Source organism: Pezoporus occidentalis, unplaced genomic scaffold (genome assembly GCF_034315485.1).
Source record: "Pezoporus occidentalis ecotype Australia unplaced genomic scaffold, CSIRO_AGI_Poc_V1 ctg72, whole genome shotgun sequence".
NCBI lineage: Eukaryota > Metazoa > Chordata > Aves > Psittaciformes > Psittacidae > Pezoporus > Pezoporus occidentalis.
This window is the reverse complement of record NW_026916072.1, coordinates 3,732,149-3,756,828: the sequence shown is the minus strand read 5'-3', so window position 1 is coordinate 3,756,828 and position 24,680 is coordinate 3,732,149. Positions and strand designations below refer to the sequence as shown.

The 24,680-nt window shown below is 47.5% G+C and overlaps 1 protein-coding gene across 4 annotated transcripts in view; it reads left to right on the top strand.

Annotated features, from left to right (window-relative positions):
• Window positions 1-23,117, top strand: part of MAP1A (microtubule associated protein 1A) — a 49,066-nt gene extending 25,949 nt beyond the window's left edge. For all 4 annotated transcript variants that reach the window (XM_062642602.1, XM_062642603.1, XM_062642605.1 and 1 more), the window contains 5 exons: window positions 8,672-8,754; window positions 9,419-9,559; window positions 11,290-20,131; window positions 21,803-22,035; window positions 22,952-23,117. In XM_062642602.1, the coding sequence (XP_062498586.1) occupies window positions 8,672-8,754; window positions 9,419-9,559; window positions 11,290-20,131; window positions 21,803-22,035; window positions 22,952-23,107 (9,455 nt within the window). In that variant the 3' untranslated portion in view covers window positions 23,108-23,117. The remainder of the gene's footprint in view (window positions 1-8,671; window positions 8,755-9,418; window positions 9,560-11,289; window positions 20,132-21,802; window positions 22,036-22,951) is intronic.
• Window positions 23,118-24,680: the final 1,563 nt, after the last annotated feature.

The window sequence follows — 24,680 nt, the reverse complement described above, 5'->3', positions numbered from 1 at the left end:
AGGGCCCACAAGCTCCCGTATCTTAAAGAATGTTTCACCTCCTTCACTTGCCCCGCTGTGGGTTCACCTTTGTAGTACATGCCCAGGAGGTGGTCTGTCATTTTGCAGAGCCTGTTCTTATGCTGAAGCATTATTGCATCTCCTGACATGCAGTGACAGTATAGTAAGGTATGAAATATCTCCAGCTAGAGCCACAAAAGGAATCCTGAACTTACTGTCAGACTCCTCAACCCTCTGCCTGACAGACCCAGCAGTGATTCTGGAAACCAGACCTTGTTCATCATTCTGTGCCCTTCCTGCTTCCTGCAGCAGCTCTCCACACCACATGCTGTAATTAATAATCTGTTGTGCTTTCCCATGATCTTTAAAAACTACTGCTGTCTGGTCCTCCCAGAGAGAGTCTTTGACCATAGTGAGTGGTTACTGCTGTGTTTTTCCTCTCTCTGAGCTGCCTAGTAGTGTTCTCAATTTCACTCTGATTCTGCTTCTGTTGAGAAACTTCTTTCCTTGGAGTTGTCCTGCTGATACTGTCTTCTTCCTGTACCTTTTACACCATGTTGTCCACTTTCAGAGTTCTGCAGCTTTTAAGGCTTTTTTCTTTCCCTCTGAGCTATTCCAAAATTCATGCCTATTTTGTCCCAGATCATCTACTCCCTACTTTCCTGATCTTAGCACTTCACAGTTCCTTTTACACTGAGAGAGCTGGGTTATGCCAGTGTTTCCTGAAAGCACATCTGTGACCAGTTGTCTTGTTTGTCCTCCTCAAGAGAACTGAGTGGATGCACTGGTTGGAAAACTCTCCAGCTGGAGCCTTTGGAGGAGTACAGAACATCACTGGCTGTGCTCTGGCTCACCTAATGCTTTCCACATGCTCTGTCCTCTTCCACTTGCTCCTCTGTGTGCTGCATTGCCAAGTCAGGTTTGAGGCAATGCCTGTCACCCTTTTCTCCCTGTGCAGAGCCACACATCAGGAAAACCCTTGAATTCTAAGGAGTTTAGTGCGTGTGGTGGTATATTCCCAAGAGGGTGCTCTTCTACTTCTCTACTCAGTTTCAGTCTAACTGAGATATAGTTAATAGTGGTAAGTATACCATGTGTACCCAGAGTTCCCACCAATCTGTGTCTGGCATGTTAACTAAAGCTAAAACCAGCACCTGGAGATTGGGCCTTGTTAACAGGCTGAAGTCAATGTGGGTATGTTTTCAGGCCTGCAGGTCCTAGGGGATGCTTTGCTTTGTAGAGATGATTTTATTACTTTCACTCACTCTGCACACTGCTTAATGGTTTTGTATCCTTTGTAACTGTTCAGTTCCTTCAGATAACATGTGTCTCCTATTGCATGTTCACAGGACTTTATTTCAGGGGTGCTGTGCCATTTGCTGGTGTACAGTGATTTTATCTTTCTTTAGCTAAGAGAAAATCACTAAGGAGATAGATCTTTAGATTTAGTAATTAGTAAATACACTTATTTATTTCTGCAGTGTTTGAAGACCTAAAAATATGAAGTACATGAAACAAATCTTTACTGTAGACTTTTCAGACCATGACAGGCAGAACACTTGCTGGTGGACCACAAAGCACTTCCTGAAGCCAATTCCTTATCATTCTCAGCTGTTGAATCACACTAGAAAGCTATAACAATAGCACTTTCCTAACAACATTTTAATTACAAGTAGTTGCTCTAGCTGTTGCGTGTTGTGAATACAAGTTGGGGGACGAGGCTGGGGGACAGCGCTTTAGGCTGTAATCACCCCTTGAGCTGGCTGTGCTGTGCCCTTTGCACATCTCGGGAAAAGAGCTGGGTATGCTCAGAATTTCTAGGGTTGCTGCATCACTTCGGGCACCTGAGTCCAGGCACCGGCTTGCACTGCAGCCTCCCACCCAGCACTCAAAATAACTGTCTTTCCTGGGCAGTTTACATCAAGCTCCAGCATCGCCCTCACCTGGCGAGGCTCCACTCATCTTGCATCTCATCTGGCACAACACTACCATTAACAGGTAGACAGCAATGGAGTGGGAAATGTCCTGTTGTTCTAGTAAGAACATCCAGGCATGTCCACTGGGCTATTGGAGATCGTGTCCGAATTGCTGAGCTGGAAGCAACATGCAGATTTAGGACTGTGCCAAAGCAATGATGCCTCCCTAACCACAGGGTGCTGCCAATCCATGTGTCTCCTCCTGGGAGAGCTGTGCCTTGCATAAAGAACTGGTTATTCCTTAGAGTTGTTGGGAGGGGGAGCAAAGACACTCACTGTAGAGCCTGGTGTTTGGGACACAGATGTGCGAAGATCCCATTCTAATCTCTGTGCTAGTGGGTGTTTCAGCTGTACACAAAAGAGACAAGCTTCTGCTGGAGGGGTTGAGAGCAAGCCTGCCCTGTCTCTGGCAGGAAGGGAGTCAGCAGTTACCCATCTCTCAAGAGACTGTGACAATGACCGGGCCACTGTGCCATCTTCTTTTGGGTTCTCTGAGAAGGCTGTGACTGGATATAGGCTGCTAGCTTTACACATGGACTGCAAGCGGGGAGCTGCAGGACGCAGTCTCTTGGTTTTGGAGTGCAGAAGTGGTGCTGCTGAATTTGGGACCCAGGTTTTGCTTCTTGGCAGTTGGTTTTGTCCCACTGCTCCTGGTCACTCTGCGGTGCCGAGTGTCCCACGGAGCAGCTCTCACATGAGCTCTGCCAGTTTCTTTAATGCTCCTTCAAGCAAACCAGGGTTGGGATGTAAACAGCATGTTGATCGTAGGCATGACCAATAATGAACTGGTGTTTGGAACAGTCAAGATGAGTCAAAAATATAATCCCGAAAGCTCAGATAGCAAAGTGGTCATGGCAAGAAAGAACAAAGAGATTTAAACTGAGCAAGTGCAGTGACCTTTTATCTTCTCATCAAAACATGTACTGAACCCAATGCAGCCATTGTTGTCTGGAAGAAAAAAAATAAAACAACCTGGGAGCCTGGAATTCTGTGTATGTACATTGAGTGTCCTAAAAAGGATTTTCTCAGAGGGGAAAGAAACAGTAAAAAAAGAAGAAAAAAGCCTTGAATTGCTTCTATCAATAACTTCAGCCGTTATTTCACTCTGACAAAGATGTTCTGTTGCAATGTAAAAACCTTAATAATTTGCTTTGAAATCAAAACTGTTTTTCAAGGACAGTTCATTAGTAAACCCAAATACTGTTGTAGCTAAGATAAGCACTACATCAGCCTTGGAATCTAATTTACAGCCTGTGGAAACTAGTTGGGACTATGGGTTATCCTCTCTCTGGAGCCAGAGGAACTGGCCAAGCTGCCTCCCATGTGTCTGGGTGACCTGGTTTGGACGTGGGCTGTAACTTCATGTGTGATGGTGACTGTCTCCTTGTGGAGGAGCTCCCAGGTATGGCGATAGGCTGCTGCCCTTGGCCAGGGCAGAGACTGCTGCTGGCGTGTTCTAGACCTTATGGATCCCCTAAAGGTCAAGCCAGAGTGAGACATGGCCGCTTGCTTTGTGCTGTTTGTGGCAGTGGTTGCTGCTGCTACTTGCACAGGGTCAGACCCTGCTCGGGTGCTCAGCCCTCTGCCAAGGGAAGGAAATGACAGTTTGCTTTAGAACTGAACTTGGCCAGAGTCTTTCCTTTCTAGAACCCACCGCAAATGCAGTCGCGCACTGTAGCACATTCCAGTCTATGCTGCTGGTGCTGTGCTTGTCCACAGGTTGCCCCCACTCCTGCCCACAGCTATGAAATCACGTAAGTATGTCTCGAGGGTTGATGTGTCCCTCTGACCTGTTGCAGCAGGTCAGGGCTGTTACTCCACAGTAATGCAAGGATGTCCAGGTGCAGAGGAGCTAAGAGCTGATTCTGAGAGGCACAAAGGTGTGGATGAGGAGGAGCTGGGTGGTGAACTGCAGGTGCTGGCTGTGTGCTGGCTGCCAAAGCAACCTTTGTGTTAACTTCTTTAATGCCTGAGCCCATGTGAGGGCTGGTCCCGCCAGCTGTGCCCTGTCAGGGTGCTCAGTGAGCTGGGTGCCCCTCGGGTGCCCCTCAGGTGCCAGTGCAGGACACTGCTTCCAACTAGTGCATCCACTCCTCTCGCTAACAGCACACGGCTTCCCTGGTCTTGTGGAGGGCTGGGTCCGTACTGGGCAGGAGATAGGAAGGTTTATTTGCACAGGTGGGATAAGAGGCAAGACCCCGCTCAGGATTCTGTGCAGGACCTTTCATCTGGCCCTTGTAATCTCTGTCCCAAGGAGCTGTAGCTTGCTGTACTCGGTATAGTCCTGCAGTGTTTGTGCAATAATGCATTGTTTCATTTTCTCTGAATGGACACCATCTGGGGCTGGATCCTTTTTCTCCCATTGGCCCAGAAGAAGCTGCAGTTGGACTCTTTACAGCCCCAGAATGAAAGTCAGTCACTGTCTTGTTGTTGTGATGGCATTTCAAAATGAAGGAAATGGCAGGCTTTCAGCTTGCACTAATTCATGTTAGTTATGCAAAATTATATGCTCTGAGAACCCACATGCATGGTTTGACTGTCTTTAGAGGTGGCCTTTTCTCAATAGTCAGAAAGACCATGTTATACAATGCTCAGCTCTTCACTAAAGTGTAGCAAAAGTACCAAACCCTAGCGATGTCTGGGATCTTCTTGTAGGAAGTCTCTTCGCAAGTGCCACTCTGAAGACATGTTCATAATATCATGCTTTGCTCATCACTTACTCATCCTAATGGTCATAGCAGAACTAGAAGAGTTTCAGGGATAGGTGACTGTATATGACAGACCAGAGGAACTTTCCTCTTAAGGAGCTGATGGCAAAGACCAGAGTTTTTTTCTGCCTTGGTGGTGAGATGATGGATAGAAACGTTCGCTAGAAGCACACAGGCGTTGTGATGACTGTGGTAACTAGAATGTGCATTCAGGCACAAAGTGAAGGCTTGTATGAAACAAAAAAATCAGTGCTAATGAACTTTGCTTGCACAGTTATTGGGGGAGAGATTTCATTCCATTAAGCAGCTTGTGAGCATGGTTTAAGAAGGCTGAGCAGGACCAAGGATTTGTGTTCAGAATGCACTTAGAAATCTGTGGTCAGGGAGGTATGTTCAGGTATTTGTTCCAGGCACGTTGAAGACAGAATTTTTTGGAGGGCTGAGAAGGATATTCCTTGTATGGGTGAATGTAATGAAGGAATTTTGACATTTGGAGTGGTATTTCCATGCATGCACTTTGCTGAGATAGGGCTCTAGTAAGGGCAAATACCTGGCAATGACCTGAGCAGTGTGCTCGCAGTCCCTGTGCAGTGTCAGTCACACAGCTACTTGTTTCTGTTGCACGTAGGTTTTGTTCAGTAAGAGGAAGGATGTCCCAGTCTGCGCAGCAGCTTCTGCAGGCCTATGTAGAGGAAGCAGCCAGCAAAGGGCTCCTTAGGCTGGTGAGCACTTGGATTCAAAGAGACTTAGGGATGATGGGTATTCCTGAACTGGGCACAGCCCGGTGTTTGCTGTCACTTGCAAGGCTGCTGCTGTCACTGAGCTGGCGTAGCAGGTGCTGACCATGAGCAGGGACTGGAGCACCTGCCTCTCACTCAGTTTGCATTTCAGCCTGGAGTTTGTGTGGTGTTCTGCTTCATCTTGGAATTAAGTTGAAGAACAGTTTTGGGTTTCAGCACGTGTGAAGTGATTCAGTGTTTCTGGAAATGGGCTGTCTGTATGGCTGTGCTCCTGTATCCTGAGAACCAACAGCTGCAACTGAAGAAGGGGAACCTGCCCAACAGCAGATCGGGAGCAAAGCTCGGGAGGGCTGCATTGCTTCAGGGTCACTGAATCGTAGGTTGGAAGGGACCTCTTGAGGTCGTCCATTCCTACCTGCTCAAGCAGGGACAGCTAGAGCAGGTTTCCCAGGTCAGTCCAGTTGGGTTTTGAGTGTACCCCAGGATGGGTACTCCCTCAGCCTCTCTGTACAACCTATTCCAGTGTTTGACCACCCTCACAGTAGAAAAAAAACTCTAAAAATGTTTTTTTTTGCATTCAGATGGAATTGCATGTGTCTTAAGTTGTGTCTTTTGCCTCTTGGCCTCTCACTGGGCACTGCCAAGAAGAGAGTCTGACTTCCTCTTCTTCCTTGCCTCCCATCAACTGTTCACACATACTGATAGATCCCTCCCCAAGCCGTCTCTTTCCCAGCCTAAACAGTCTTGATGTGCTCAGCCTCAGCTCATGTGAAAATGCTTCTATCCCTTAATCACCTTCACCAGACCCAGTACTTCACCATTCCTACCTCCCATCTGCCGGTAGCTTCTGGCCCCCTAGCTTGGACCCTTCTCTTTCTTTCCAGTGAAGGAGGGGGGGCCCTGCGGGGGCACAAGGACTGGGCAGAATGCGAACCAGCCACGCTTTGTTCACTGCTCTCGGCCGCGGCAGCTCCAGTTTCTGAGGTCTGAGCCTCTGCAATGGCAAAGAGCAGCAGTGTTTCCATGCGCATTCGCTCAGTGACAGATCCCGTGCTCTGTACAGCTGACACGGTCCTCCGAGCGCTGCCCTGCCGGTCCTGCCTCTGCAGCGCCTTGCTGCTGGGAAGGATGCCCCCGTCTGGGCACCAGTGACTGCACCGTGCCCGGAGCCCTCCTTTCCCGTGGCACAAGGAAGAGCCTGCTGGTGCTGGCTGTGCACACCAAGCTGTGATCTCCAAGGGATGTGGGTATCGACTGCCAAAAAAGTCTTGTCTGGGGTGTATGGGCAGCAAGGGGGCAGAAGTTGAAGCCTGAGCAATGGCACGGATTTCACCTTGTGCCAAACCTGCTGTTGAAAGAAGGGAACAGATCACTTCTGTTGGCAATGCTCTGAGCTGTGTGTGAGTGGAGGTGTTTGGTGTGGGGTGAGCTGTGTGAAAACCGCATGATGCATCAGTAAGCAAGTGAGGTACTCCTTGTGTTTGCTGCTGGGATCTGAGCAATGCCTTTACAATTACCGTTACCTCGAGAATGAGTGGGTTGTGTTGCTTTTGGCTGCAGTGCTCCAGAGCACTTCCTGGGCCCCCTCACACTACTCCCTGTGGGCTTTCAGCATTACTTCTTTGAGCAGGAGCCTGGTTCCCAGCCTTTCCCGTCCACACACCACATCCCACATCAGGTGGCAGAAGTGCCACTGACATCCATGCAGGCATTTCCTTTGCAGAGTGATGGCTTTGCTTTAGTCTGGAGGAGCTGTTTTTAGACAAACTGGAGGAACACAAGTTCAGAAAGCAGCTAGAGATGCAGACTATAAATAGTTCAGCTGTGAGCATAGAGCCACTCTCATTTTGGGTTGAAAGTTGCCTTCTGGGCATCTCTACCTAGTTTATACTTTATTGCTGGCAGCCAGGGTAAAACATCCCAGTAAACTGAGTTTGATTTAACTCAGTTCATTGTTTATGAAATCACATGTGCCTGAAGTTGTGCCTTTTGAGTATTGGCCTTTCTCCGTCTTCTTTCTTTTTGTGTCCTTCTCTTGGGTTTCTTTGAAATATCAGTTTGATCGAGCTGGTAGAAGGATTGAGATCTGCCTAGGAAGAGAGCAGATGGGAGGTTGGGTGGAAACAACAACATTTACAGAGAGCAGCAATTGTCTTGAAGATGAAAGCTAGAAATAGATGTCCATTTTCAGCGATGATCTGTGGCCCTCCAGTCCAGGGCTTAAAGCCAATGAAAGATTTAAACCCTACAAATTATACATTCCAACAGTTAAGTTCTAAGTGTCTGGCTTTAGAGTGGATATAATGCCCAGAGACAGGGATTTGCAAAGACCAGAATGCAAAAAATCATGTGCTGCTTGCAGTGTGAAGGGAAAAGCTGCAGGAAGGTCCTGTACTATGTCCAGCTTCATAGTGCTGTTTGCTGTGGGTACGCAAGGGTGGCTGTAGTGCTGCCCTTCAGGACAGCAGGCATGGCCACTCTTCTTCCTGACTAAATGATAAGGCCCGGGCATTAAGTCACTATTTTGCCAAATATCCATGCAACGCCTATGCCAAGGTGAGCACACAAACTGCTTTTTTGCCCTGCCAGGACCTTGCTTGCTCTTCTTTGGCTTTCTTTTTTGCTTAAATATATCGAGGGCAGAGTCCTGTCTGGGTGCTGTTTGTGGCTTTCTCAGGGGGAGACAGGAGAATCAGCATTCTTACCAAGCAGGGGCTCCCGGAGCAGCAGTTCAGCTCTCGGAGTGCGCGTCTGGATTAAAGAAAAATGCATCAGAGGAGAAAAAATAATTATTGAGAGTGATGAGAGAGCGGTCCTTGGTGCTGCACCGCTCGCTGAAGGTGAGCTGGCAAGCACCAGCTGGCTTACAGAGCCCTGTGGTGACTAAGGCTTGGCCAGCCCCTAGAGGTACCTCTCCATGGTAGCTGCAGCGAGGAGAGATGCTCCTGGCTGGAGGAGGTAACTGCACTCTGCCGGCATTTACGACACAGCTATGGCAGGGCTGCTGGCACAGGCGCACGGCTTGGCCCGCCTGGTGCTGTGCATTCAGAACGCATTGGAGCTGAGTTGCCAATTCTGCTGATCCAGAACTAGGATTATTTTTGTTCTCCTACTGAAAAGAGTTTGCTTTGTTCCACGAGCCCCGGGTATTGGGTCTAGAATGCAAGCTGAAGCCTTGCAATCAAACCCATGCAGATACTGTCTCATCAGCTTCTTCCGTCCTGTTTAATCCTTTGCCTCTCCCCAGGCCAAAGAACCCTCCATCACCGGAGTGATACCCTGGAGACAGTGATCCTGGTAAATCCCAATGTGGACAGCATTGTGTCTGAGGTAAGGACCAGATGCCAGTGGGTTTTCTCCATGTTAGCTCTCTCATGCTTGCTAGACACAGAGGTCACAATCATCACTTTGCACCTTCTGGAGCATTTGAACATGCTGCTAGCCTGCTGCAAGGTGTGCAGAAGCAGAGAGGTGTTCTGGTCTCATTAATGAGGTACATGCAGTAACCAGAATCCTGTGGCAGAATTTACAGACAGACATGAGTGCGCACAGTTTCTTACGTGGCAGTCGTTTAAGAATGAGCTGCTTCCTGGAAGAGTTAGTGCCTTAGCGTTCCCTATTTTAAGGATTTCTTGGAGCTTGTAGAGTTTCCAAGCAAACAAGGTGGAGTGGCTTCTGAGCCTTGAGCATTTTAGTTTGATGAGAGTCTAAATGTGGTGCCCTTTTGCATGGCAGTGTAACACCAAACATCTTCTCGCGTTGTCCTGCTTTCTCAGCGTGAATTGTGGTGTGATATATGATGCGGAGCTGTGCTGGGCAGACAGTAGCAGTGTCTTCCCTCTTCAAAAACCTGCTCTCTTGTATGTGGAAAACTTATTTTTTGGCTATTTGTGAATCACATGTAAGTATTGTTTGTCCATGTGATTGGGTTTCTGGGTGCTGATGGGGAATACAGATAACTTTTTGGCTGCAACACTTTGTCTCATGGTAACAGGTCCGCTCATTGGTGTGTGATTCATCAGCCCACAAACTACTGATCTTCTGTGGTCAGAGCTCAGATCAGGAAGGAGACTTGATCCTGCAGACGGGGACCTTCACTTACCAGAAGTTTGCTGAGATACTGTCAGACCCAGAGGTGAGTGTGAGCAGTAAGCCAGCACATCCCCTCCTGTTCACGGAGCGCAGGACAGAGCAATGCAGCCTGCGCTGCTCCTTCAGGTGGCAGATCTGCTGAGGAATGGACTTGAAACCCAGTGAAAATTTGCCATCCATAAATGATTGATGCTGTGGCTTTGGGCATCTTGCTTGAACTCCCTGGCTTAAGTTTGCTAAGGTGGCAGCATGGGTGGTTCCACCTTTAAGTGCCTAGTTTGAGATAACCTTCCAGAGTGCCTCTGCAAAGGGCAGACACTCAACATTTCTTACAGCAGGTCTTAAAATATCTGTGGGAAGCTTCCAAAAAACCTTAATCAGAGGCCGTCACTGCCCTAGTAAATGTGGCTATTTCTCTTCATTTCACACTCAGTTCAGCAAGCATAAGCTGTTCACAAAGTCCAGAGTGTTCATTACGGGTGTCTGAAGATGGTGAGGGGATTACTAAATGCTGATTAAGTAACTACATGATGATTAGATGACTGCAAATGCTGTTATTTAATCACAGAATTGCAGAATCATTCAGGTTGGAAGCCTGTAGCCCAGCCTCCTGCATAGAGCAGGGTCAGCACTGAATTTACACAAGATTGCTCAGGGCTTTGTCAGTGGGGTCTTGAAAACCTTAAAAGACATTTCTGAACCTCTGCTCTGATGCTGATGACCTTAGCTAGGTGTGCTATAGGTTTCCTCAGAGACTTTAAACTCTCTTTTTGTTGGCACTCGCTGCCAATACAGGTATGCTGCTTCAGTTTTTGATAAGCCTGACTTCACTGTTCACTGTGTGCCAGATGTTTAGAATGCCTCTGATTGAATGTACAGTTGCTGCAGGAATGGCTGCATGACATTTTGGCAAGTGGTAATCACTGTTGCTGTAATAAAATCAGAAAATCTGCCCACCTTCATTTATTTTAGGCTGATTGTTCTCATTTCTGGTACCTATTTGGATGCTAACTAGTTAATTAAGGGCAGTCTAAGAAGGAGAATACAATGTAGTAATCTCATTGCAGATACTTAGGAAGTCTGAAGTTTAATGCTGCTTTGGTGGGGATATGTTCAGCATAGCTCTAAGGAGCCTTGGAAATTTTATTGACCTTAGTTCTACTCACCGATCATGTAGCATGTCCCCAGCCCTGTGTCTTACTGGAGACGGAATCACAACTTTCAAAATAGGTCCCAGGGAAGAAAATGAGTCTGAATAAAAAAGGAAGTCCTATGGCACTGAAACTGCACCAAGTGCTGTATGATCATTCACTAGCCAATGACCAAGGGTAAGTTCATACAAGGACTGAAAAGGGTATCTCAGGGTTTGAATTCACAAATCAAACAGAAACTTCTACTTTTGAGCCCAAGCCAGGGACTGATATCCCAGGTTACATAGGAAGAAGTAAGGAAAGTGGACAAGTTGGTTCCTGCTTTCCTTTTTTTTCCTGAGGTCTTGTCACTGTGCCCTCCCAACAGTCAGGAAGCGGAGCAGCCTGTGAACATTAAGAATTTCAAAGGATGGCAGAACATGGTCCCATGCAATGATTTGCAAAGGGCTTTTGCTTTTGGACTGTTTAATCTATCCCCAGTGTTTCCTGTCAGCAAAGGGCTTGTGGTGTTTCACTATTTCAGCATTAACTGGCAGAAATACTGTCAGGTTTTTTTTTCTGAAGTGCCAAATTGGTCTCAGAGCTGTGTTTGACCTTTGATTGCTTGTGTTTGTCTCATTAGGTCACCCAGATTCTCAGTGACACTGATTCAGGTATCAAGGCCTCCCTTACTGTGTCGTGCTTGGGAGAAGGAGACTGGAGCAACCTTGGACATCCTCGATTTCAGGAAATCATTAATCTGAAACTGAATCCTGATCCAGTTCTGCCAGAAATGGATGGGGTGTCTGAGTTTGCAGAATATGTCTCTGAGACAGTTGACGTGCCGTCTCCATTTGATCTCCTGGAGCCGCCCACCTCAGGGGGCTTTCTGAAGCTTTCTAAACCCTGCTGCTACATCTTCCCTGGGGGAAGAGGTGATTCTGCTCTCTTTGCTGTCAATGGGTTTAACATCCTTGTGGATGGTGGCTCTGACAGAAAATCCTGCTTCTGGAAGCTGGTAAGGCACCTGGATAGGATCGACTCAATCCTGCTCACCCACATCGGTGCTGACAACCTACCTGGCATCAATGGGCTGCTGCAGAGGAAAGTTGCTGAGCAAGAGGAGGAGCAGTCCCAGGGCTCTACGAATTACAGTGACTGGATGAAGAACCTCATTTCTCCTGAGCTAGGGGTGGTTTTTTTTAACGTTCCTGAAAAACTGAAGATGCCTGAATCATCCATGAAAGTAAAGAGGAGCATCGAAGAAGCTTGTCTGACACTGCAGTATCTCAGCAGACTAGGCATTAAAGCAGAGCCTCTGTACAGGGTGGTGAGCAGTACCATTGAACCTATCACACTTTTCCATAAAATGGGAGTGGGTAAGCTGGACATGTATATACTGAATCCTGTCAAGGACAGTAAAGAAATGCAGTTTCTAATGCAGAAATGGGCTGGTAATAGTAAAGCAAAGACTGGCGTAATTCTAGCAAGTGGGAAAGAAGGTGAAATTTCTGTTCCCTATCTCACATCCATCACAGCCCTGGTAGTGTGGCTTCCAGCCAGCCCAACAGAGAAAATTGTAAGGGTTTTGTTTCCTGGAAATGCTCCTCAAAATAAGATACTGGAAGGTCTTGAGAAACTCAAGCACCTGGATTTTCTGAGGTACCCAGTGGCTACTCAGAAGGATATCACTTCTGGAATACCTCCACCTGTGCTGAAGCAGTCCAAAATTAAACAAAGAACTGACAGTAAAGAGAGTCTTAAGTCTTCCCCCAAGCCATCTGTGACAAAGCAAGCTAAGAAAGAAGAGGCAGTGGAGGAGGGGATTAAGGAGGTAAAACCGGAAGTCATAAAGGATGCTAAAATTGAGAAAAAGGTTAAAGAACACTCAGAGAAAATTCTGGAGAAACCTGTTAAACATGAAAAGATAAAGACAGAGACAAGTGATGCTCTGAAGGCTGAGAAAAGAAAACTGGCAAAAGACAAGGTTGGAAAAAAGCATCTCAAGGAGAAAGTATCCAAACTGGAGGAGAAGAAAGACAAAGAAAAGAAGGAGATTAAGAAAGAGAAAAAGGACTTAAAAAAAGATGATGGAAAGAAAGAGGAAAAAAAAGAGTCCAAGAAAGAGGATAAAAAGAAAGAAACAAAACCAGAGCCCAAAAAAAATTCTAAACCAGACTTAAAACCATTTACACCAGAAGTGAGAAAAACATTATACAAGGCAAAAGTTCCAGGCAGACTCAAAACTGAGAAGATCAAGGTCAAACCTGAAAAGGAAATACCTGCTGACCTGAAGATGTCACCAATGGAGAAGGCACCCATGCAGGTGGAGCCAGAAGAGGCTTCCATAGCTGAACAGAGGTTAGTCCTATCTTCACCAGAAGATCTTACAAAGGACTTTGAGGAAATGAAGCATGAGGAGAAAGAGGCCTTGCAGGTGACACAAGAAGTGTCTGATATTGAGGTTAGTGATCAGATCATGAGAATACCTGAAACTGAGATGAAAGACTCTGCTGACGTGATTGCTCAGAGCTGCCTTGAAGTGGATCTGCTTTTGGAAACAAACATTTCTGATCGGGTAATGACTACTGCTGATATGGAAAAAGCATCGCCAGCAGAGGAAAAGACAGTCCCTCAGCTAGAACCGAGAGCAGGACTTGCCGAAAAAATAGAGGATGAAAAAAGAACAATAGATGAAAATCGTGACGTGAAACACCGCGAGACGCAGGCTGAGCAGGACAAGGAAGTTCAGCTGTTGACAGACAAAGAACAGGTACCATCACAGGTAGACCTCTTAGCAAAGGGTGTTCGATCATCGGTGCTCAGAGAGGAAGAAATGGAGGAAGAGGAGAAAATCCCTTTGGACAGAAAACAGAGGGAAACAGAAACAAAGACTTGTGAGGGGACAGAGGCACGGGAAGAAGGTGAGAAGGAAAAGAGAGAAGATGTGATAGAAAAGGCAGAACTGGAAGAAAAGGAAGAGCACCCTGTGAAGGTAGAGGAGAAGGAAAAGAACAGAAACTTCTATGAGCTGAATCAGGATGAGAGGGAGGATAAAATATTTACCACTACAGAAAAGGAAAAAGAGTTTAGTGACATGGGTGAGAAAACCAAGTTACTTGGAAAGGACATAAGAAAGGAAGAGTCATATCTGAGCAGTCTGCCAGTCACACCAGGGGCAACAGCAGAACATGTGTCATATATCCAAGATGAAACAATCCCAGGATACTCAGAAACAGAGCAGACCATTTCTGATGAAGAAATACACGATGAACAGGAAGAGAGGATCCCACACTTGAAGTATGATGTCAATACCTATGACATTTCTGTTCCTGACCACCCAGGCTCTTTTGAAGTAATACATGGAATACAGGCCATGCCTACTGCTGACCTTCCAGCCAAGGGCTATGTTGGCCAGGAGTCTGAAATCCTGGCATATCCTACAAACATTGTGGCAGCACCTCTAGCTGAGGAGGAACATATATCCTCTGCTACCTCCATTACAGAATGTGATAAGCTTTCATCTTTTGCAACCTCAGTAGCAGAAGACCAATCTGTTGCGTCTATAACAGCACCACAGACAGAAGAGACTGGGAAAAGCTCCTTACTTTTAGACACGGTAAACAGCATGCCCTCCTCTCGGACTGAAGCAACCCAAGGTCTCGACTATGTTCCCTCTGCTGGCACAATCTCTCCTACATCATCCTTGGAGGAAGACAAATATTTTAAATCTCCACCCCCGGAAGATTTCCAAGCGTTAGCAGAAGGAGAGAGAAAACTGGAAGCTCCAAAAAAGGATCTTCACGAAGAGGCAGAAGATGAAGAGGAAGAAGAAGATGGGACCCCAAATATTGAAATGCCTGAGAAACTCAGGGGGCATTACAGTGCCCCCATGTTTGCTCACCAAGGATGTCCTGATAATGTGTTAATCGATGCTCCCATGCAAGTGATGCAGACTTCTGGTCTGCCACTATCCTCTGAAGAAACACCATTTTCCCAGGTTGATGCTGCAGAGGCTGAAGAGCGATGCATGAGTCCTGATGACAGTACAGTCAAAATGGCCTCTCCCACCACTTCTGGCCCCACCAGTGCAGGACACACACCTTTCTACCAGTCACCAGTGGAGGAAAAACTAGAAACAGTAGATTCAGATCTATTTGAAAAACAAAGAGATGATGCCGCCAAGAAATTGGAAGGCCAAACTTCTGTTGTGGTGAAGGGAACCAAGGGTGAAACTCTCGGAGAAGACGAGGTATCTGCAGCAAAATACAGGCATGAAAAAGAAGTGCCTGGACCTGTACAGCACAAGCTGGACCTGGGCAGTGACGTTCCAGTGTCTCCTGGAGAGGAGGTGCAGGAAGACCCCCTGGGGAAGGAAGAACTGCCCTGGCTCTCCTACCATAAGCAGGACACAGTGGTGGTAGGGGAGAAGGAGGAGCGTCCCGTGTGGCTCCACCCCAGCACAGATACATTTCTGGAGCCAGAAAAAGAGCAAGGAACTAAATCCATGACAGAAAGTTTAATGGGATTTTCAAAGCCCTTGTCCTTTGAGCCATTCTCTACCACAGAAGCATCTCCAGGAGGTGTGGATCCTCCACAGTTCACAAGCCAAAGCAAATCTGAGAGTGACAAATCTTCACAGGTTTCACCAGATGACACCAAATCACTTTCTTTTGCAGAAGAAAGTATTGGTAAAGAAAAGTCCTCAGATATTTCTGTTAAGGGAGTGAGTGCAGAAGGAAAAGTGCTGTATTCCACAGGAGACACCTCAGAAGAAGACAAATCTTCTCATGTTTCCATTAAAGACATTTCTCCAGAAGAAACTAAATCTGTTTCTCTCACTGAGAGCCCCAGCAAGGAAATCTCTTCAGACATTTTTGTTAAAGGAATTTCTTCAGAAGACCTCAAATCTCTCCGTTTCACAGAAGAAAAAGCCATGTCTGACTTTACTGCTAAATTGCATTCAGAAGCTATGAAATCCCTGGATTTCACAGAGCAGAGCCCAGCTATGTATGAAAAATCGATGAAAATTTTTGCCAAAGAACTCACAGAAGAAGTGTCAAAATCTTCTCCTTGTCCAGAAAGTAGCTCAGTTAAAGGCACATCCCTCAGAGATAGTTCAGCTGAAGATATGTCTCCAGATGACAGCAGTTTATTTTCTGCATCAGAAAAGGGTCCATTTAGGGGAAGAACTGCAGGCTTGGACTCTCAGGAAGTATCTCCAGATGAAAAGGGCTTACACTTCACAGAATGTAGCCCAACTGAGGATAAAACATCTTCACACATTTCTGCTGAAGGTGTAAAACCTTGCAGGTTCAACGAAGCTCAAGAAGAAAGATCTCTGGAAATGGAAGACTTTTACATGAAAGATTTAAGCTGTGAGAAGAAAGTGTGGTTCCCAGAAGAGGTAAAGGAGAAACCGGTTCAGGGAAGGAGGCAGAGATACGATAAAGAGAGAGAGAGCACATTTTTGGACGAGGTACCAGCATATGAAGCAAAATCGTCTCCTAAAATGCGAGAGGAGGAGGTCCTGTCTCCTAAAGTGCCTGCCGGTCACACCTGGGGGGGAGCAGAAAGGGAAATATGGGACTCTGCATATGGGTATCTTCAGGAAGGAAGAGATGCTGGAAGAGGAGGGCAGTTACCCAAGGAAGAGGATGAGAATCTCTGCCATGCTGAAGACAAACCTGTGCTACAGCAAGCAGAAACAGCATGTTTAAAGATAGAATCATGTGATTACAAAGAAGACACACAGAAGAGTGCCAAACCTGCATCAGAAACAAAGAAAGAGGAAACAGTTCCTCCTGACATCACACTCCCAGAAAGAACACAAATGGAAAGCTCTCCTCTGTCTTCTCGATACGTCTTCGGTGAGGAAAATCAGGCCAAAGCATTAGCTGGAAGCAAACAAAGGCAAGAATTGTTCTTGACATCTAAACAAGATTACTCCTACTTAGATGATGATGAGAAAGCTGCCCTAGATATCTACGCAAAGTCACTAGACCAAGCACTGACAGCATCTCCTCTGTCTGCAATAGCTACCGCTCAGGAAAAGGAGATTGACACACCACCAGAAACAGAGAGGCCTTACCAGTTAGATCAGTACAAGCCACTTCTACAGGAGGAAGTCCCACTGAAGAAGAAATCAATGAAATCAGACATCAGTGGTTTGTATCAGGAAATAGACTGTAAATACAAGTCAGATAGAAAGCAAGAGGACTGTAAATCCACTAAAGGTCTCTATGACTCTACAGGAAGAAAAGAGCAGATGGCGGCAGCATCTACTCTGCTGCAATCTACAAGACCAGCAGAATATGAACATACAGCAGCATCCCCAGAAGGAAGTGCTTCAGGTTCAGGGCAGCTTGCACACTCCCCCCTAGGGCAAGGCCCTTGTCAGAAAAGCAGTGCTGCCATGGGCCATGCTGAGGCTGCAGGTTCTGCCAGCAGAGTGGCATATCCTCCAGAGACCCTTTCCATGAGCTCTCCTGAGCCTTATTCCTATGAGGAAGGGGTCTGCAGACCCAGAGGTGATGACAGTTTTACAGGACAAGAGCAAGAAGAAAGAGAACCAACTCCCTACCCTGATGAAAGAAGTTTCAAGTATGCTGACATCTATGAGAAGATGATTGTGTCTGGAGTTGGATCCTCCCCCTTCAGACCCAAGGGTGCAGACAGCCCAGCTCATGCTGACAAGATGCCAGCAACAGCACTGGTTTCTCAAAAAGGTCAAAGCTTTTATGTCTCTGCAAAGGAAGAAGAGTCCTGCCTTTATACCTCTGCTGAGAAGGAGTTGTCATCTCCAGCATCCCCTAAAGATAAAGCAGAGTCAGCCTTTGACTATGCAGACATCCATGAAAGATACTTGCCCTTGTCTGAAAGAGATAAGCCTAGGATACCTGCAGGACAGGAAAAATTGAAGGTGTCTTCTTCTCCAGAAGAATTGGACTCTGAACTGCACCCATCATCTGCAAGCACAGCATTTGCCTCTCTCACAGACATGACTGATACATTTTATCAACAGAAATCAGCTGCTTACATTGACGCTGCCTCTCCGGATGAGAACATCCTTTTGTCCAGCCAGGAGCAGGTATCTCTGTTCCTGAAATCTGAAAGCTCAAACCCCAAAGGCACGTACTGTGAGAAAGCAGGTCGAGGGGAAGAAAGCACGAGTGACTCAGAGTTAGAAAAAGGTGCTAAGGAAAAATCTGAGAAGGAGTCTAAACTGCACAGCCCTGCTGAAGGTACAGGCACAGTCTATGCACACATCTCAGCCATGGACAAGTTTCATGTACCAGAACCCCTTCTGCAAAGCACGCGTCAGGAGTCCATTTCACCCAGTTCTACTGCCTCGTCACCCTCTGATCCAGCGTGGAAAGAGGAATATGGGGGTAGGAAAACTGCATCAGCCACTGTTGGGACACACATTGCTGGTTACAGGGACCTGCCAGACGTGGGCAGAGATCAGCAGACCTTAGAAGTGTGCCAGCTAAGACAAGATTCTTCACAAAAGGGAGAAGATGCCGAACATTCCCCAGAAGAATCACGTTTCTGTGTAACAGATTATCCAAGCGCAGCAGCAGCCTCAGAGAGCCAGGACCAAGCCATAGACTTGAAATGTGCTTCTGGAAAACAGGAGGAGGCATTCAGAAAGAGCCCAACAGCAGAGGGCACAGTGATGCACAGCCGTTCGGGATTCCAATGCTCCCTGCTAGGAAAGAGGGAAACATCCAGTATGCTCAGACATGAGCAAACCTCGGCAAGTCATTCTGGGGATATCTCTCTTCCTTTAAAGGCTGCTCGTGCTTTGCTGTCAGACCAGGGGAAGACAGATGAGTACTTGGAGGTTCCTGAGAAAATCGGCAGCCTTGACTCATCTTTTGCTAAATTCTCACCACTGAGTCCCTATGAAGAAGATAAGTTGTTCTCCAAAGCTGTGGAAAGGGAGGCTGTGCCCCAGCATCAGCTGAAAGATGAATCTTCCAGCCTGTCAGAGGAACCTTCATCTGAAGCTACCACTCCTGTGATACCAACTAAAGCAGAAAGCTTCTACTCCCATATGCTTTCCACATACACAGGTGCAGGAGAGGAACCAGGTACCAGGAGTCATTGGGATGTATCTCCACAGATTCCAGATAGTGCTGTGAAAACACACACAGCTGAAACCAAAGACTTTGTGTTTGCTAAAGAACATGGTTCTCCATTCACCAGTGGCATGGGTGACAGCATTTCATCAAGCAGAAGGGAATGGCAGAGCTCAGACCCCACACCATTCTCTGCAGAGAAACAACGGCAACCCTGTGTAAGCAGCCCAGAGCAGAAGACACCATTTGCAGAACACCCGATGACACTGACATCTCTCCCTGATGTCCTGACATCATTTCCTCATCATCAGCATAAAGATGAAACCACAGCCAAAGATGAAACCACAGCCAATGGTCCAACAGAGGTGAGCACCAGTCTGCAGGCTTTCCAAAGTACATACCATGCAGCACAAGCAAAAGATGAAAAGCCATGTGCTGATTCTGACAGCAGTTTTTCTCCATGTGCGGGCAAAGCAGACACAGAGAGGCAGAGCCGTCCTTCCTCTCTGATGTCCCCTGCACACAGTTTCCAGCCCTTTTTCCCGGATGCGCAGAGGGGTGGAAAAACAGAGGACCATGGAGATGCTTCCCATGAGATGGAGCCACGTTTAAGAGGCAGTTCAGGTTGTGGACAGAAATTCTCCTCATGTGAATACAAGCACAGGAAAGGAGAACTCTCTCCCTCATTCATCAACCCGAGCCCTCATGAGCTCTCTGAGGATAGTGACCTCTCACAAGAGGATGGTCATCCTTCAGTGCAAGGAAGACCACCCCACACTGGTAGTAGCCCCATGCAAAGTGCCACAGTGGAGGAAACTCCTCCAACATCAGTGAGTGATTCTGGAACCTCTCAGTCAGACTCGGATGTCCCACCTGAGACAGAAGAATGTCCATCCATCACAGCAGATGCCAACATGGACTCGGACGAAGATGCCGATTTCCTCCCAGTGGACAAAGCTGTTGGGAATGCTCATCACACCAGCTCTAGGTCCAGTCATGATCCTCAGCCCCTTCCAATGGTAGATCCCCATCCCCACCCTCCTCACCCTGACGTCTGCATGGTAGACCCTGATATGTTGGTAAATGAGCAAAGCATGAGCAGAACTGATAAAATCTCCAAGAAAGACATGAAAGAGAAGAACAAAGGTGTGAGGAAGCCTTTGAGCAAGCCCAAGTCTTCCTCACCTGCCCGTAAAATAGACGTGAAAGGGAAACGATCCCCCACTCCTGTGAAACAGCCATCGGACAAATCTCCAAAGTCCGTCACTGCCAAGAAAGAAAGAGATGGTGGAGAGAAGCCCAAACCACGCGGTGGAATGGTGCAGCCAGAGGATGAGTTATCCCGGAGCAGCCACAGCAACCCCGGCAAGAGCCTTGTTAATGGCATCAAAACAAACCCTGGTAAGAAATTCTTCCTTAAGCATGCATGTCCATAGAATCGGAGAATCCCAGCCTGGTTTGGGTGTGAAGGGACCTCAAAGCCCATCCAGCTCCAACCCCTGCCACGGGCAGGGACCCCTTCCACCGGAGCAGCTTGCTCCAAGCCCCTGTGTCCAACCTGGCCTTGAGCACTGCCAGGGATGGGGCAGCCACAGCTTCTCTGGGCACCCTAAAGAATGGAGAAAACTGTAAACCAGCTGATGTCTGTGGTCTTAGTAGCTGCCCATTGTAGACACTGCAGCAAAGAGAGGGTGTAATAGAAGTGGGGGAAGTTTGCAGAGGCACTACAGGAAACTCCTCTCGCATGAGAACAGCTGAAGGGAAAGACACAAAGAGAGCCCTTGTGCATGTGTGTTGCAAATACAGCCCAGGAGGGGCAAACTGGTGTCACTGACAGATGGTGTCACTGGCAGCAGCAGCGGTGGACAAGCCACATGGTTGATGAAGGGGCTGCTCATTGTAGTGGGGAGTGAAAGTAGCAGCCAGAGCAGTGGGGTGGTCACAGTGCTAGGCCCAGGAGGGCTCTGCAAAGGAATGTGGACTGAACTGACAGCTGAGAGGGGTGATGCTCATGATCAACTGACAAGCACATAGGGTGCAGTCAAGAGAGAGCCTGCAGCAGGGTATTAACAGAGTGCCTGTGCAGAGCAGTCATATCTTGGAGATGCTGCGCAGAACTGGCAAGATGCGGTGCCTGGATATGTGAGTCTGAAGGGAGGGTTGAGACAAAGTTATAGGATGTAGAGGTTGTGCATGGAGCAGTGCTGTGAGTTGCCCAAAACAAACTTGGGGTGAGGAGTCAGCAACCGTAAGACTGGCTGGGAAAGGAAGGGATTCTTTGTGTAGCAGCCAGGCAGCACAATGAGGTGTCCATCCTAGCAGTTAGTGGCTTTTTGCTCACAGAAGAGACTACCCAGAGATCATAGTATAGGGAAGGAAAAAGAGGACAGAGGCCTCTGTGATTCCACAGAGAGCGGGAGGGAGGGGAGGGACAGTCCTTCTATGGGTTGTGTGTGTGTATGTATACACATATATTGCTGAGTATAACAGCTCTTGTTTGACCATCCCTCATCTCATAAATGTAAGCAGCAGCAAATGAAGAAAAGAGGTACAAAAGGTTGATAGGAAAGAGCAATAGAGTCCTTGGAATGGCAGCAATTCACAGGGATGGCAAAAAGCCGTTGTGGAGCGTCCAGAAAGCTACTGTAATACCTTAGGATAGCATATAAAGGCCATCAGAATGGATTTCTTTAGCAAAAAAAAACAACAAAATTCAGTACCAAATATTGATTGGAACAACAACTCTGCAAAAGCTAATAACGGAGATTTTTGTTTCCCTTCTTCAGGAAAAGTTTCTGAGCCTAAAGACTTCCAGTCCCTCCCCACAGAACAGCAGAACTCCCTTTCCCTTCCAGGAGCTGTGACAGCAGTGGTCCAGAAATACATCCAGGTCACCTCCGAGCAGCAGATGAATGGATAAATCTTACCTTTGTTGCTGCAGCTGCTGGGGGAATGCAGCTTTCTGGAATTCAAGTCCTTCAGTGTTAATTTGAGAGCTTCTCCTTTCCAGAAGGAGGGTTTTGATAGCCTCTCTTTTCTATTTTTTCTTTTTTTTTCTTTTTTTTCCCAAAGCTTCCAATAGTCCGAAGAGCAGTTTGCCTGTGCCCATGGGTCCACCTGTCTATGTGGACTTGGCATACATCCCCAACCATTGCAGTGGAAAGAACACGGATCCAGAGTTCTTCAAGCGGGTTCGAGCATCATATTATGTTGTGAGTGGGAATGATGCAGCCAATGGAGAGCCGAGCCGTGCAGTGTTGGATGCCCTCCTGGAGGGGAAGTCTCAGTGGGGTGAGAACCTGCAGGTAGGTCACGGGAATGCCAAGGAGTGTGTGTGATGCTACTTGTGTCACAAGTGCTGGGGAGGAGTTGTGTGTCACAGAGATACTTAGAGGGAGAAATGAGGAAATACTGAGAGGAAGCAAATTGTATTGGGGAAGTATTGCTCTGCAATCTTAGAAGAGTAACTGTTTGTACCCATGATGAGGACAGCCCCAAAGTGGTGTGAGTGGAAGCAGGTAGGTCCTCCTTTCCTTCTGAGGGGAGGAAGCATTTAGCGATCATACACTCCTCCTTGTCTTCCTCAAGGCAGAACAAGCACCAACAAGTCTGTATGTTCATCACAGCATCCCACACACAGTGGCATTTGTTGCTCACTGGTGATCTTTCTGATAGCAACTTTTTTATTAGTGCTTTCAAACCAGAGTGTTCTTACCCATAGTTCCTGCTCAGTTCAGTTTGCAGGACATTCCGGGTAGGCACTCCTTCTGAAGCCAGGTACAAGAAAGTGTGTATGTTCTTTCAGATCAAGCAGCCTCAGATTTCAAGGTCCCAAAGCTGCACGTTGGGTCAGTAGGCACATAAAGCCTACTGTCAGGCCGTTAACAGTGGCACTTTCAGAATTGTTCATTTTCACACTGATGGGTCTTTCTAAGGCTGTTTCAGGAGCTCCACAGGGTGATGCTTTCCCCTGCACTGCAGCTGTTTTCATCATTAAGATCTTAGTCCTACAACTTTGCAGCCATTGTGCTGGTAGTGCATAAAATAAAGCACCAGCTCTGCCTTAGAGAGCCTGACCTCTGAAAGACATTAAATAGAACAAGAAGTACCAAGGGTACAGTGCTCCAAAATGAACGGGAAAATTTAGCCTCAGCTCCTGTGGGCATTGTTTGTCACTGCAGGTGTTCTCAGACAATCATTTCTGCTGCTTTCTTTTCCCAGGTGACATTGATCCCAACACATGATACTGAAGTCACACGAGAATGGTACCAGCAGACCCATGAGAAACAGCAGGAGCTAAACATCATGGTACTGGCAAGCAGCAGCACTGTTGTGATGCAGGATGAATCTTTTCCAGCCTGTAAGATCGAATTCTAAATCTTCCACACTTTGCATTCATCCATTGACTCTCCAATCACCGATGCAACATCAGAGACACCATCTAATCACGGTCCAGTTCTTCTCTGGTTTAGTCCTCTACATGGTTCCCATTTGTCAGGCAATCGGGTATCCATCTAGCTCAGCACTGGATGCCATGAGAAAGAAGTGTAGGGCTCTAATATTCTGGACTGAGCTGAGAATTCGTGCAAGAGCAGTTGCAGGCCAGGGGCACTTTCATTTTCCCTGCTTTATTCGGCTGCCTGTACCGTTTCTGTAGACTATTTTGGCTGCCTTGCTGCTGTGAGAGCTTGTTCTACTCTCTTCCTGGCTGCCTTGCCATTTAACTTGTAGCATCACAAACCTCATCTTTCTGGTGAGGGCTGAAGTGCTGCTGCTGCATGTAGACAGTGCATGGGGGGTAGGGGGACAGAGAAGAAAACTAATCTGCAAAGAAAATGCACCTAGGAAATGAGGGAAGGCAAAACCCTCCAACTGTAAGGTGACAGTGAAGGTCATTCTTCCATCTCCCATCTTGAACATACAGATGGTGTTCTGACCAAGGGTCCTGTACTCCAGCTGGGCAGGACCCCTGCTTGCCAGCTCTCTCTGCAGGTTTCTGTCCCAAGTGTTTGGTTGTAGCATCCTGCTTCACCTGCTGGCTATGATCAAGGAACTGGGATGAAGGACAGTTTTGGGGATGTAGGTGGGAGGGGAGGGTTCTACCTGTTCTTTGCTATAAAGAGCACATTCCTAACCTGCTAACTTGAGCTTTGCACTCAGAGTGGCCGACTTACTCCTGCACATCAGCAGCGTGGCAGTAGGAGGCGCAGAGGGGCTGCTGCCTGAGGAGTCACACAAGGAGTATCCAAACGCACAACTACAGCCCCCTCTAAAGTTGAAGGGCTGAAACAACCCCGGCCACTGCCTAAGATGTACGAGCAACCTCCCGTCCTTGTAAACCAAAGGCTTTCTTGAGGATTGTGGTGAGGCAGCTGAGGAACCCACCTGATAGAGGCTCCTGTCTGGCCGGTGTAGCTGGCGTGTGACAGCTCTGCAGCAGCAGCAGGTCCCTTGCTGCCTGTTTGCCACTGGCCCAAGCTCTTAGCTGTGTTCAAGCTTTGTGTTGTCTCCCAGGTGTCCAGGATGCAGGGAACAGAACCTGCGGTGTAAGGAAAGATAACCCCTTCCAAAACCACCTGGGGAGAGTAGTTTAGCAAGCGTAGCTGCTCTCAGGCCCTCCACAGCAGAGGCAGGGACAAGCAGAGTCCTGTCGCCAGCGCAGTGGAGGTGCTGTCGCAGCACTGTGCGCACCGTGCAGCCCGCTGCTGGCACACCTCCTGTGGGTGCTGCTCGCTGGCCATCCTGGCACGAGAGTAGCCCCGAGTGCATCATTGCTGCTAACAGTCACCCAGAGCCTCCTTAGTGTCCAGACCCATCCCAGCTGTGGAGCTCCTGCAGGGAGAGCAGCAGGAATGTTAGAATCTGAGAGCCTTGCAAGAGGGACTTAGCACAAAGACGGAGATTATCTTTCTGTATGACAAAGAGTGGCAGTAGGGTGTGCTCTGGGGAA